This window comes from Panthera tigris, chromosome C2 (assembly GCF_018350195.1).
Source record: "Panthera tigris isolate Pti1 chromosome C2, P.tigris_Pti1_mat1.1, whole genome shotgun sequence".
Taxonomy (NCBI): Eukaryota; Metazoa; Chordata; class Mammalia; order Carnivora; family Felidae; genus Panthera; species Panthera tigris.
Genome location: NC_056668.1, coordinates 22,573,387 through 22,587,891, shown reverse-complemented (window position 1 = coordinate 22,587,891; position 14,505 = coordinate 22,573,387). Strand labels below are relative to the sequence as shown.

General features: G+C 37.0%; 1 protein-coding gene across 1 annotated transcript in view; it reads left to right on the top strand.

Annotated features, from left to right (window-relative positions):
• The window catches only part of NCAM2 (neural cell adhesion molecule 2), a 223,505-nt gene that overhangs the window by 125,925 nt on the left and 83,075 nt on the right, over nt 1-14,505 (top strand). The window contains exon 12 of the mRNA XM_007075055.3: nt 13,977-14,150. Within this exon, the coding sequence (XP_007075117.1) occupies nt 13,977-14,150 (174 nt within the window). The remainder of the gene's footprint in view (nt 1-13,976; nt 14,151-14,505) is intronic.

The window sequence follows — 14,505 nt, the reverse complement described above, 5'->3', positions numbered from 1 at the left end:
CTCACAGTAGCTCAAAGAAATACATGAGATATTATTTATACTTATTTTAAGGAAGAAAGATACATTTAAAAATTAGAAAACAATATGTAAACACGTAATTTATTATATCTATTATGATGATTTAAATAATAAGTAGGATAAAATAGTGGCTAGATCAAAGGTGTCCTATGAGGGTCAGTAGGAAGGCAACATCCTTTTTCTTCTGCTGCTGTTTCCTACATGTGATCTTAATTGGCCAAGTCCTAGTAGTAACTGCCAGTTTTCTTTTCTCGTTCTCCCAAATAACATGAAGGAACTTGTATCCATTTTTAAAATGATTTTTCTAAAATAAAACATATTTACCTGTGCTTGGATTAAATCAGAAAAGCCCCGAACAGGTCTTTCTATTAGGCCCTGGTTTCATGTTTATGAGCAAGGATTGATTCCGTTCTCTTTGGTTTGTTTCCTATCTTTATAAAACTGTAATTATAAACCAGCCCATATATGTCTTATAATCAGTTTTGTTATATTAACTTTTTACCAAAATACCAGGGGCAAACACAATTAGATGAAGAGCAAGACATATACATATATATATATATATATATATATATATATATATATATATATACATATGAAAATTGGCATACAGATACCACTTATGTTCATGAGCTGGCTATTTCACCTCCATGCCTCTCACTTCATTTGCCTTTATTTATTCTGGGAGAGAAGAATATATATATACATATATATATACACATATATATATATATATACATACATATGTATATATGTATATATACATATGTATATATATTTGAAGACTTCGTCATGAATTTTTTTCAAGTGTACTTCTTAGGTGATAATCCTTCTTTGTAGAAAACATAATTTCATTTTTGATTTAGATTCCTATCTTGGGGCAAAAAAATGTAAAAGCGCATTTAAGGCAAATCAAATTACAATCATATTGTTAACAATTATCATTCCTTCCTTATAATTTTCTACTTCCAGTAAATCATGTTCTGACAAGGCAGTCTACATACTCCTATGTATATAGTATATTTTAAAGTTTTCTTCAAGACATTTAATCTAACTTTTAAACTTTATCAAATGATTCATAATCTTAACTTTCCTAATTCATTTGATGTTTGTTGTATTTCACTTTTAACTGTAACCTTTTCATATTAAATCTTAATATGATGAGCTCACAGTGGCTTCATTAATTGATATGATTTTCTGGTAAAGTCACCTTCTCCTGGGGACTTTGAGGAGATGGAATCCGCTGTCAGCTGTCAGGCAACACATCCCACATTGGCGAATGGGTGCTTCTGTCCTGAAGGGGGTTTCAATGCTCCCCAGAAGCCATTCCAAGCTCCACTTGATTAGACGTATGTGAAAACTAAGTGAGAAAATGAATTCAAAACAGCAGCACAGGTCATGTACTCAGTAAATACTAGCTAGCTACTATTATGGCCAAGCTGTCATTCATATTGATAATTCATCTTTGGGTAAAAGTCAGTTTGTTAAATGCCTCTTTAGATATAATACTTAGATCTAGGAAAAAATACTTAGATCTAGACCTTGTAGAGTAATGCATAGTAAAATTTGATAATGGGATAATGACCTCACTTACTCTGGACACTATATTTCTATTAAAGGATACAAAATTTCATTTGATTTTGCCACTTTTTTTCCTTCTAGCCTACATCTTTTTCCCACAGACTGTTCTTAAGTGAGTTCTCCAGTCCTGTGCCCCACAATTGATTTTTCTTTTAACCTCAGTCAGGACCCTGTACTTACCCCTATTAAATCTCATCTTGTCCATTGGGCTCATCTTTTTAACCTATTGAGAGGCCCTGTCAAATCCAATGTCTACCCTTTTTTCCAGGATTGACTTAATTCAAAAATATCATGAAGTGTGGTTATCTGTGTTTTCACCCAAGTCATGGAGAAGTCTATCAAGTCATTTTTGAGAATAGAGATCTGCTTACAGGCTAACCTGAATAAACTGAATAGAATTCGGTATATGTGGAATTATAGTCAATCTACTTGTCCTTATATTGGGATCATATTTTATCCAGACCCTTGTTACATAAAACTTGAAATCAGGTGAAAGTTCATTTGAAAACACACTTTCTTCAACTGAATATAAAGCCAGGTTTCTCTTACCTGATCGGTTTTATTATCTAGTCTGGAAACGTCTACAACAGGCTCCTTTTTTTCCCCTCAAAACTGTGAGGAAAACTTTTGCAAGTCTTCAGAAACTATGTATGGCATCATCTTAATTTTCTAACAACCATGCTTCTCTGAAAATAAAGGAAATGGGATAGCTAGATCTCATTTTTAAGGAGTCCATACTTGTATCAATTTTTAATCGTTGTTTCACGTACTCGACATACGTATAATGAGTTTCTAGTAAGTGTCAAACGCTGTTTGAGACCTCGGGAATCTGAAGATGAGTAACATAGGGCCCCTGGTTTTTACATTTAAGTTAGAGTACAAAAGAAAAGGATTGCTGTAGAAGTGTAGGTTAAATGCTTGGGAACACAAAATGGAGTTCTGTTTGGAATTCTTGGGGAAGGCTTCAAACAGGTGTCGACTTCTGAGTTAAGTCTGAAAGACTGAGTAGAAACAGGTCCAGTGAAAATAAAGGGTAAGATAGAAAACATCGAAGTGACTGTACAAAGATCCCATGCTGTGAAGTGGCATAGACTGTAGAGAAAGGGGAACCCAGAGGCTATATTGAATGAGGGGAGCCATGGTGGTGATGAAAATAGAAAAGTAAGGTCAAATTACAGATCCCCTTTAAAACATCCATCATGTTCACATTCTGCTACATCATATATATAACAAGGGAAGTTTGCAGTTCTTTAGTCACGAAGCAGCATGATCCATTTATCTTGGTAGCATTATAGAGACTGATTTCAACATAGCATAGGGTATGGGGCAATTGCCTATTTCCATGTTTCTCTAAGTAACCCAAAATACGTAAGCGTGAACTCAAACATCTTAAAGTATTGTCCACTGTTCCAGAAAGGGGGAATATAGAATATACATAAGTAGCCCAAAATACATAAGTGTGAACTCAAACATCTTAAAGTATTGTCCACTGTTCCCAGAAAGGGGGAACATAGAATATACATATTCTTTATAGGTATGTACGTATACATGTGTGACTGCATATGTATATAATAGGCAGATGGGTTGCTTTTCTTTTGTTCTGGTGGGTGTCAGTGTAAAAAAGTAAGCTTTTATTTCCATAGTAAAAATGTTCTTGTCTTAAGAAAATCATCTTGACCTTATAAATCCTTCTGGCCACTATGTCATTTCTCTGCACCCCTACTCTCCCTTAATAAATAAACTTCACAAAAGAATCATTTATATTTTCTGAACCTAATTATTTTCCTCTCACCCTTCCAGTCAGGTTTTTACCTCTACTTCTCTTATAAAACCCGCTATTATTAAGGTATCTGTTGACCTTCCCATGCTCAATTCAGTGGTCCATTCTCAATCCTCAGACTTCTTGATCTAGAGGCAGAATATTACCCAAAAAGAAGTTGATAACTTCTTTCTCCTTGAACAATCTCTCCACCACCCAACATAGCTAGCATGTCACCATTTTTTCTGGTTTTCCTTCTTCCTCATGGGGCTTTGCTTAGGCTCTTTTGCTAGTTGTTACAAATCTCTTTGACCTGTTAAAAGTCACTGTGCCTCAGTTTTTTGGATAGTTTTTTGTTTCATAAAAACTCATAACCTATGCTATGCTAATAAATTCTTATGGATTTAAATACCACCTGTACTCTGTAACTCCAATATACACCTTTAGCTTGGATCTTTTCCCTGAATGCTATGCTTTTATATCTCCGTGTTTAATTCCCTCTCCACTTACATGTCCTGAAGTCAGTGCAAATGTCCAGATGCCCAGATATCCAAAGCCAGTCTCCTATATTCACCCCTATATATCTTCCTGTGGCATTCTTTACCATCTCAGCAAATGGCAACTGTCTTTTTCCAGTTGTTTGGACCAAGCATCCTTGAATCTACTTATTTACCCAGGCCCAACCCCTTGAGAATTCTTGTTCATTCTACTGGCAAGTTATTTCCAGTCTCATTGCTCTCATGAACTAAAACTCTGTATTCTAGACTGTTTGCATGTGAACAAGGGAGAGGGGCAGAGGAAGAAAGAGAGAGAATGTTCAGCAGGTGCCATACTCAGCACAGAGCCTGACATGGGGCTCTATCCTATTACCCTGGGATCATGATCTAAACTGAAATCCAGGGTCAGATACTTAACTGACTTAACTACCCAGGCACCTCTCTAGTTGTTTTTTTTTGTTCGTTTGGTTAGTTGGTTTGCTTTTGCTTTTAATATAGATCATTGCATAAATTCCGAAACTTTCCTTCCTGCTTTGGCCTATGCCTGCCTAGAGTATAGTTTAAATTAAAAAAAAATCAAGAAGACTTATTCTGTAGCAAAAACCAAGCAAACAAACAAACACGTAATTCCTTTATGCTTAAAGCATTTCAGTGGTTTAACATTTTGTCCAGGGATGGAGCCATCGTGATTGTAAAAGCCTATCAGCCTTTTCAAGGTTTCTTCCTACCTTGCTCCCATTGGCCTCCTCTGACTTTTGTCTCTTTTTTCCACCTGAGTCATGCCCCTCTGCACAGATGGTCCCTCTCTTATTTAAAAACCCAAAGCATATCTCATCTTTATGCTTACTATTTTATATTCCTAGCATTTTCATGAGCTGTGTTTTTCTCTGTTAAGTCCTTGTTTAAATATTACTTTTTTAGCAAAGATACTCTTGTTCACCTAATTTGAAACTATAACACTCCAACTCTCATGCCCATCCCCACCAACCCTCTCCCTTACCTGCTTAAATTTTGACCACAATAATTACAATAAAAAAATTAATATATATAATTACTTTTATGTAACTGGAATGTAACCACCATAAGAGTAGTGACTGATGTCTCAATTTTACCCCAGACATAGACAACTGCCTGGCTTATAGTAAGTTTACATGAATTATTGAATGCATCAGAGATTTATTATGTTTTATTTAATTTGCTTATTGGTCATAGTTGAAATGCCCACTTAATAATGGGAGATTGGAGCCCATGATTTGTGAGAAGGGTCAACATTTAGGTATTATGGAGGGAAATAATTTCCACTCGTACCTCAGAAGTAAATGAGCACTTCAGTGGAGAATATCAGAGGTAAAAGTGATATAATTAGGGAGAGATCCCTGGGTTACCTAAGCTTAATTGTTGGACTTAAAAGTGTAGGAACAAATAAAATGAAAAACAATTATTCAGAGACTTAATATATCCACTTGTACGAAGAAAATTTTAAACATAGGTGATCAAGTGTGGTGAAAAGATTAGTAGAATAATTATTTGGAGAAAACCAGAAACGCAGTGAAATAAGAGGAAATGGATAGGGTTTAAGATGTGCTGAGGATTTGCTATGATGTTAGATTACGTTTACAACTGAAGTAGGAAAAATATGCACAAAATCTTATTCGAAAAAGTGTGGGTGTCAGAGCAGAAGCAGATAGAACCCATCGCAACATAGTTCCTGAGGGGCGATGCATCGATAGTAATACTGCATATTACACGGGCTTGCTAAATCCAGGAAGATCAATCCTTCATGTGACAATTCCCTTAATATTTAGGACGTTTATCAGATGGAGACTGATGTAGAAACCAAGCAGAAAGAAACCTGAAATTGAGAGTGGGGTGGTTCTAGAATCATTGGGAAGGCAGAGGAAGGGGATGAAGAGAGAGCCACCAGTGTTCTGTTTCTGAGCTCACAAATTAGCGAAGTGCGGTTCAGGGGTCAAGTCTGCAACTGCTAACCAGAGGTCAGGAAGCTGACCTACTGCCAAGCTACCACTGTACTGACTTCACAGCCACTCTGCACCAGAAACTGCACAGACAGGCAGTGGGGTAGGGAGTCCGGCTTCTGCCATCCATCATCCAGGGGCACCTCCTCAGAAAAGCAGGAATGGCGTTGACACCCCCTCAGCATTCTACACCGCTTACTCGTACACCTCATCCTAAGTGCCTTCCTAACACTTAAAACCATACCAGCAAGCGAGTCTGGGAAAGGAAGAGTTAAGGAAGAGTTCGCCTTCCCTTTCTTATGATAAAGGGCAGTAGCTTAGATGATAAAAATGGATGTGATGTGTCAATAGAAAATGTCTAAGATACTTCTATTGTCTAGATTTAAAGCGTATTTCTGGCCAAATACTCGCTTGAGTACTTCCACTTAAGGGAAGGTTGACAAATATCAAACTCTTCCAATTGATCTAAGTTTAGTAATACCACATCCTCATCTGTGGGGAAAGAGCTGAGTCAGTGACTCTGAGCCATACCTTAGTCACCAGCTTCCCAGCATTCGAGGAAATCAAATTCCCAGAAGTAAAGATGTTAGGGCAAAAATTGACCTGTTGAAATAGAGTGACAGGGAAGCAAAACAAGAGTTTATTGCCTGAGGAGAGAGTAGGACTGAAGAAAATTCGTCATGTGGGAATTATAGTTCGTGGTAATAAGTTGCCAAGAAAGACTAAAATTATAAAGAGAAGAAAAGGGAAGAGAAGAGCTATCTGGTGACGCAGTGTTCTGGAGAAGAGAAAAGGTAAAGAAATTCCCTTCAGAGATGGAGTGTTTGGTCTTCGAAAAGAGAAGGGAAGCTTTCCATTACAGGTTCATTCCAGAAATGATAGAGTACGATTTGAGCGAACTTGCTTGATTACTTCTGTTTTCACTCTTGATATTGAGGTCTATTTATGTTTGCTGAGACTTGTGGATGCAGTTGAGGAAGAGAGTGTGAAGAGCTAAAACATATACACACACACTCACACTCACACTCACACACACACACACACACACACACACACACAACTAATCCTTGTGGCTGTTGCTGTCTTCAACATATTATATCTCAGTTTATCCTGAAGCCTGAGGAAATACAGTTTTGTAATTCCATGTTTCATCTCACTTTAGACAGGTTTCTTTTTTTTTTCAGTATTTATTTATTTATTTATTTATTTATTTATTTTGGAGAGAGAGAACACAAGCAGGGAAGAGGCAGAGAGAGGGTGGGGGAGACAGAGAATTCAAAGCAGGCCCCAGGCTCAGAGCTGTCAGCACAGAGCCCGATGCAGGGCTCAAACCCACGCTGGACACTTTAACAGACTGAGCTACCCATGTGCCCCTCACTTTAGAAATGTTTCTAAAACATTTAGTCATCTGTGATCTCCTGTGTGCTTACATTATATTTATGAGCTCCATTCTTTATCTTCCACATGAGTATCTTCGGACATATATTTTCAGAATTTTGCTTTCTAGAGTATAGCCTCACTTTGGTCTCCTTTTTCTGTTAGGCAGAGGAACGTAATATTTGATGTATTATTTTGAATCTGTTTTCAAACATTTATATATATATCAGGGGCGCCTGGGTGGCTCAGTCAGTTAAGCGTCCGACTTCGGCTCAGGTCACGATCTCACAGTCTGTGAGTTCGAGCCCCGCGTTGGGCTCTGTGCTGACAGCTCAGAGCCTGGAGCCTGTTTCAGATTCTGTGTCTCCCTCTCTCTCTGCCCCTCCCCTATTCATGCTCTGTCTCTCTCTGTCTCAAAAGTAAATAAACGTTAAAAAAAATTTATATATATATATATATATATATATATATATATATATATATATATCAGATTGCTGTGCTCTTTTTTTTAAATAAGGCTTCATGTTCTTCCGCTTCATTTACTACTATCTCTTTATTTAATTCCATTCTTTTATTTATCAGAATTAAAGTCAGAGAATCAACCTTTTCCATTGTCTCTTGATCTATTACAAGATAAAATAATCACCAAGGCAGACTTTTTAGAAGTTTTTGCCTTTATGCTTTGACCAAACTATGGCTTTAGGTATATGCATAATATCAAAAATTTATCAACATTATGAATATACTGACAGCCTTTTTACAGAAAGGATAAGGGAAAATAGTTTTTGTGAATTTCCAGTGACTTATATCCAGCAATGTATCCTCACAATAGCAACTTCAGTGTTGGCATTATTACCTTTTTGTTTATGAGGAAACTAAGAGTCAATACATTTAATTTGTGCAGGGTCATCTGGCAACTCCTACAACAATCTGCTAAAGATTGTTTCTGTCCTACTCCTAGATTATGGCACCAATTTTTGCTGTTACACACAGTTCACATTTCTAAGCTGAACCTCAGTGTTAGATCTATTACCTTAAACTGAAATATTGATAGGTGTCAGTGGATACACAATAATGCAATAGAAGGGGGATAGTTACCAGGGAGGGTAACAAAATTACAATGACTAACACTTACTAAGTGCTTAATGTATCTCAGGATCTGTTTTGTGTTATCCATTACTTGATACTTATAGCAACCTTAACATTGGGTATTATTCCAATCTCCATTTTAGAAAGAAAAATACTGATGGTTGAAAAGACAAGATTTGTCCAAGATTGCAGCTGAGAAAGGTAGCAAAACCAGACTTTGGATCCATAGACTCTGATGATATATATCTAGGCTCTTCATCCAACTCTATATTGGTTCTAGTAGAGGTGAAAAGAAAGAATAAAGAAAGAAACGCGTGTTTGTACAATTGTTCTATTCATTCACTGATGGGTAGCATTCATTAATTATTGAGACGGAGGATGCTAAGAAATAGTTTAGAAAAATATGCTAACAGTGATGGAAGCTTTGTGTATGGAATTCAAGATCCACAAGCCCCATTTGAAACATTGGACTGTGTTTGATAGCCTTCTACAATATGATCCTCTGTTTGCATAGACCCAGTGAGGTTAGGTAATTCAGGATATTGAAAGCCAGACTGAAAGGTCTAAGCTTCAAGGTATAAAGAGGAGGAAGCTTCTGAATACCTTGCTTAGGGAAGTGGCGTGAGTAGAGTGGTGCTTTAGAAAGATTGATTTTGCATTTACACACCGTATGGATTGAAATTTGGTGGGATGTCCAATAGGAAAGGAAGCCAAGAGCCACTAATGGCATTGCAGGTAGAGGCAGATAGGACTTGGACTTCACAGTGGAAACAGGAAGGAGGAGATGAACACAAAAATTATGATGTGGGAATGATGGAAGTAACTTTGACTTATTGTGTTGTATATAAGAGATAGGCTCAAGGATGAATGCGATTAAAAAACACTGGAGAGTGTGATGCTACGTGAAATAAGCCATACAGAGAAAGACAGATACCATATGTTTTCACTCTTATGTGGATCCTGAGAAACTTAACAGAAACCCATGGGGGAGGGGAAGGAAAAAAAAGAGGTTAGAGTGGAAGAGAGCCAAAGCATAAGAGACTTAAAAACTGAGAACAAACTGAGGGTTGATGGGGGGTGGGAGGGAGGGGAGGGTGGGTGATGGGTATTGAGGAGGGCACCTTTTGGGATGAGCACTGGGTGTTGTATGGAAACCAATTTGACAATAAACTTCATATATTGAAAAAAAAATAAAGTTACCTGTGTTAAAAAAAAAAACAAACAATGGAGAGGGTGAAGAATTAGAGACATTGGTTCTAGGCATATTCGGCCCTATTCACTTGAATATGTTCTCTACCTTTGTATATTATTTTTAATTACTGAAATGTTTAATTCATCATATATTTCCTGGGGACTGAGTATATTCCAGTCCCTTTTACTCACTCAGTAAGTGAGTGTGTGTGTGTGTGTGTGCGTGTGTATACACATATACATGGAATAATTTGGTAGCCAGTAAGTGGTTGGACATATAAAATCAGAATATAAAAGAAAAATATTCAGGAAGATATCAGTCACAAGCATGTTTTTCTTTTAGTCAGGTAACAGAAAGTAGAGGCCAACAAAAAGTAAATACAAATGGAAAACCAGAGTAAGAGTCAACAGGTCTGAAAATAGACTATCTGGCTAGAAAAAGATACCCACTGGCTCAAGTTTTGGTAGTGGTACCTTCATGCTAAGAAAAAAAGCCTTATTTATCTATAGTTGTATCATGTCAAGTGCACAGCTCAGCTGATACTGCATAGGTCTGTGGTCAGAGTAAGAATCAAGGACCATGTCCCTTCCAAATGTGTGGACCCCTTCCAAATGGGCTCAAAGGTGGAGCCCAAGAGGTCTCACATCTCTTCCTCCCAACCTCAGTACTTAGTACCTTTCTTTTTTTATTTTTTTAAGTTTATTTCTTTATTTTGAGAGAGAGAGAGAGAGAGAGAGAGAGAGAGAGAGAATCCCAAGCAGGTTCAGCACTGTCAATGCAGAGCCCATTGTGGGGTTTGAACTCACAAACCATGAGATCATGACCTGAGCTGAAATCAACAGTCAGGCACTTAACCAACTGAATCATTGTTTTTTAAAAGTATCCTTAAACTGAAGATTATAATTGCCATTTTGTCCAATTTAGGCCTAGTTGACATTAGAGAGTCATGGGCATGGGGGTGAAGAATTGACAGTCTTCTAAACAATCAATGTGAGTTCTTTATAGATTTTGCATACTAGCCCTTTGTCCGATATGTCATTTGCAAATATCTTTTCCCATTCCGTTAGTTGCCTTTTAGTTTTGTTGATTGTTTCCTTTGCAGTGCAGAAGGTTTTTATCTTCATGAGGTCCCAATAGTCAATTTTTGCTTTTAATTCCCTTGCCTTTGGAGATGTGTCAAGTAAGAAATTGCTGCGGCTGAGGTCAGAGAGGTTTTTTCCTGCTTTCTCCTCTAGGGTTTTGATAGTTTCCTGTCTCACATTCAGGTCCTTTATCCATTTTGAGTTTATTTTTGTGAATGGTGTAAGAAAGTGGTCTAGTTTCATTCTTCTCCACGCCCAAAAAACAAATAATCCAGTGAAGAAATGGGCAGAAAACATGAATAGACACTTCTCTAAAGAAGACATCCAGATGGCCAACAGGCACATGAAAAGATGTTCAACGTCACTCCTCATCAGGGAAATACAAATCAAAACCACACTGAGATACAACCTCATGCCAGTCAGAGTGGCTAAAATGAACAAATCAGGAGACTATAGATGCTGGAAAGGATGTGGAGAAATGGGAACCCTCTTGCACTGTTGGTGGGAATGCAAACTGGTGCAGCCACTCTGGAAAACAGTGTGGACGTTCCTCAAAAAATTAAAAATAGATCTACCCTATGACCCGGCAATAGCACTGCTAGGAATTTACCCAAGGGATACAGGAGTGCTGATGCATAGGGGCACTTGTACCCCAATGTTTATAGCAGCACTTTCAACAATAGCCAAATTATGGAAAGAGCCTAAATGTCCATCAACTGATGAATGGATAAAGAAATTGTGGTTTATATACACAGTGGAATACTACTTGGCAATGAGAAAGAATGAAATATGGCCTTTTGTAGCAACATGGATGGAACTGAAGAGTGTTATGCTAAGTGAAATAAGTCATACAGGGAAAGACAGATACCATATGTTGTCACTCTTATGTGGATCCTGAGAAACTTAACAGAAGACCATGGGGGAGGGGAAGGGAAGGGAAAGAAAGTTAGAGAGAGAGGGAGCCAAACCATAAGAAACTCTTAAAAACTGAGAATAAACTGAGGGGTGATGGGGGGATGGGAGAGAGGGGAGGTTGGGTGATGGGCATTGAGGAGAGCACCTGTTGGGATGAGCACTGGGTGTTGTATGGAAACCAATTTGACAATAAATTTCATATTAAAAAAAAAACAATCAATGTGTTGGTGTGTGTATGTTTCCTTTCTGTGAACTTTAGATCAAACCTACGGGTGAAAAGAACCTACAGTTATAATCTAGGGATTAAAGAAACATGAAAATATTATAAGGTTTATGTATGGTGACATTTCATAGATTATTTAGATAATTTACAATTTTTATTTCCAGATAAGATTTTCATAGCAATATGACTTTAGGAGGCATCAGTATTCTATACATTTATTTCCAAACCTTTGAGTTATTCCATAATGCATTTAAAATATTATCTCCAAATAATTTACTGTTACTAATTAGAGCTGAAATGTACATTGATACATTTCTCTGCAATATTCACATCCAAAGACCAAAAACCTGACCTCCTGGCTCTTGCCAATACCAATTATAAGGCATATTTTTATGTGATCTACTGTGCTCTCCTTCAGCTTCAGCAAATAAGGGACAGTTGACTTTTTTTTTTTAATTTTTTTTTAACGTTTATTTATTTTTGAGACAGAGAGAGACAGAGCATGAACGGGGGAGGGTCAGAGAGAGGGAGACACAGAATCTGAAACAGGCTCCAGGCTCTGAGCTGTCAGCACAGAGCCAGATGCGCGGCTCGAACTCACGGACCGCGAGATCATGACCTGAGCTGAAGTCGGACGCTTAACCAACTGAGCCACCCAGGCGCCCCGATGGGACAGTTGACTTTTGACAGCCATTAGAGACTTTTATATTAATGTTTGATTATATAGAATAGGGATTTGCATTTGCTGTTATTTTCAATCACCTTTTTAAAATAAAATTATGTTCAAAGATGAAATGACATATTTAATCATATTTTTATAATATATGTATATTTTTCAGTAAATTTTATGTAATTTTCCAATTTTATGATTGTTTCCAATGTGGTATTGAAAAGAAAGAGAGACAGGTGCTCCTGGCTGGCTCAGTCAGTATAGCATGTGATTCTTTGACCTTCCTTGGGATCTTGGGTTTGAACCCCATGTTGGGTATAGAGATTACTTTTTTAAAAAGGAAAAAAAAAGAAAGATAAATTGAGAGACATAGACATAGATCCCTTCAATGTTTAATGTGCCTCTAATTCTTCATGTTTCTGCACTAGAAGTTTCAATTCGTTAATTCCAATGAGAATTTTTCTCCCTTGTTTTTTTTCCCCTCTTGCCTTTTTACCATTTTTGATACTTGTTTATAAAGTTTTGTATGCTGGAAAATGATATAAATTTTCCTTCAGGATACTTTATTGACCTTTAAATAATGTGAGTAATGAATTGATACAAAAACACACACAAGAAAGATTTTATGGCTATTTTTTTAAATACAGTGATTACAACTTAACTATTTCAAATAAAGGTTTATTTTAGTTAAATAATACATAAATGAAACTAAAGCGGACAGCTTGCAATTTTATTTAGTTCATAATGACGTGTGTTCCAAACTTAATACTTTCCCAAATTATTAATATAATTTGAATGAACAAGAAGAAAATAAATCTCAAATTTTCACAAAAGATAATTATTTATACTAAAAATTCAATAAAGTCTGTTTTTTTTCATATATATACATATATATTTTTTGAGAGACAGAGAGAGACAGAGTGTGTGCAGGAGAGGGGCAGAGAGAGAGGGAGACACAGAATATGAAGTGGGCTCCAGGTTCTGACCTGTCAGCACAGAGCCCAATGAAGGGCTCCTACCCATGAACGTGAATCTTGACCTGAACCAAAGTTGCATGCTTAACTGACTGACCCACCCAAGCACCCCTGCTTCTTCTTCTAATTGTATCTGCATTCTCTCTCTCTCTCTCTCTCTCTGTGTGTGTGTGTGTGTGTGTGTGTGTGTGTCTCCTTTTCTCTCTCTCCCTCCCTTTCTCTCTCCCTCTCTCTCTGTCTCTCTGTCTCTCCTCTCTCTCTCTCTCTCTCTCTCTCTCTCACACACACACACACACACACACACACACACACAAGCTTGTTTTCCATGAATGCAAATAAAATCCTAATATTGTATAGAAAAGACAAGTAAAATTACTGCCCCAGTCAATGAGATTTGATATTGAATATTTTTTATTTGATATAGTTGTAAAGATTGACTAATGTGTACTTTCTTGCAATTTGAAGACATCATTCATCAGTTTATGCAAGCTTTGTAATTCACATATATTAAGTGACATAGGGAGAAATGTTCCTTTATTCCTAATTTTCAAAATACCATAAATTTTAATAATGGCCATCCATATTACCTGGCTTATATTTCCTTTGTTTCTACTAATTTGTAGATGTGCCATCCAGTCCCTATGGAGTGAAGATTATAGAGCTGTCACAGACCACAGCCAAGGTTTCTTTCAACAAGCCGGACTCCCATGGAGGTGTGCCCATTCATCACTATCAGGTGGATGTCAAAGAAGTGGCATCAGAAACCTGGAAAATAGTACGCTCCCATGGAGTTCAAAGTGAGTCAGTGCTTTCAAATTGTGTTGGTTAATTCAAGCTGACCTTCAGTGTGCTTGTGTGAGTGGGCTTTCATTTTTCTTCAATATGTCCTTTTTTTTTTTAGTAGAGTTGGGAAGACATTTCCAATGTCCTATTCTTCTTGAGAATAACTTGAATAAAGAGTGGGAAAATTTTTATCTTTAACAAAGATGGAAAGTTTCACAAAATCTCCAAAGTTCAATATTGGGGGGAAAGTTAGTATTTAAAAATGTGGTGATGGGAAAAACAACTGCTGACATGTCATATTGGATGCCTGAATATTCTAAAATATGTGCTTGTTTTTCATTTATTAATGAGATTTCTTCCACAAGTAAG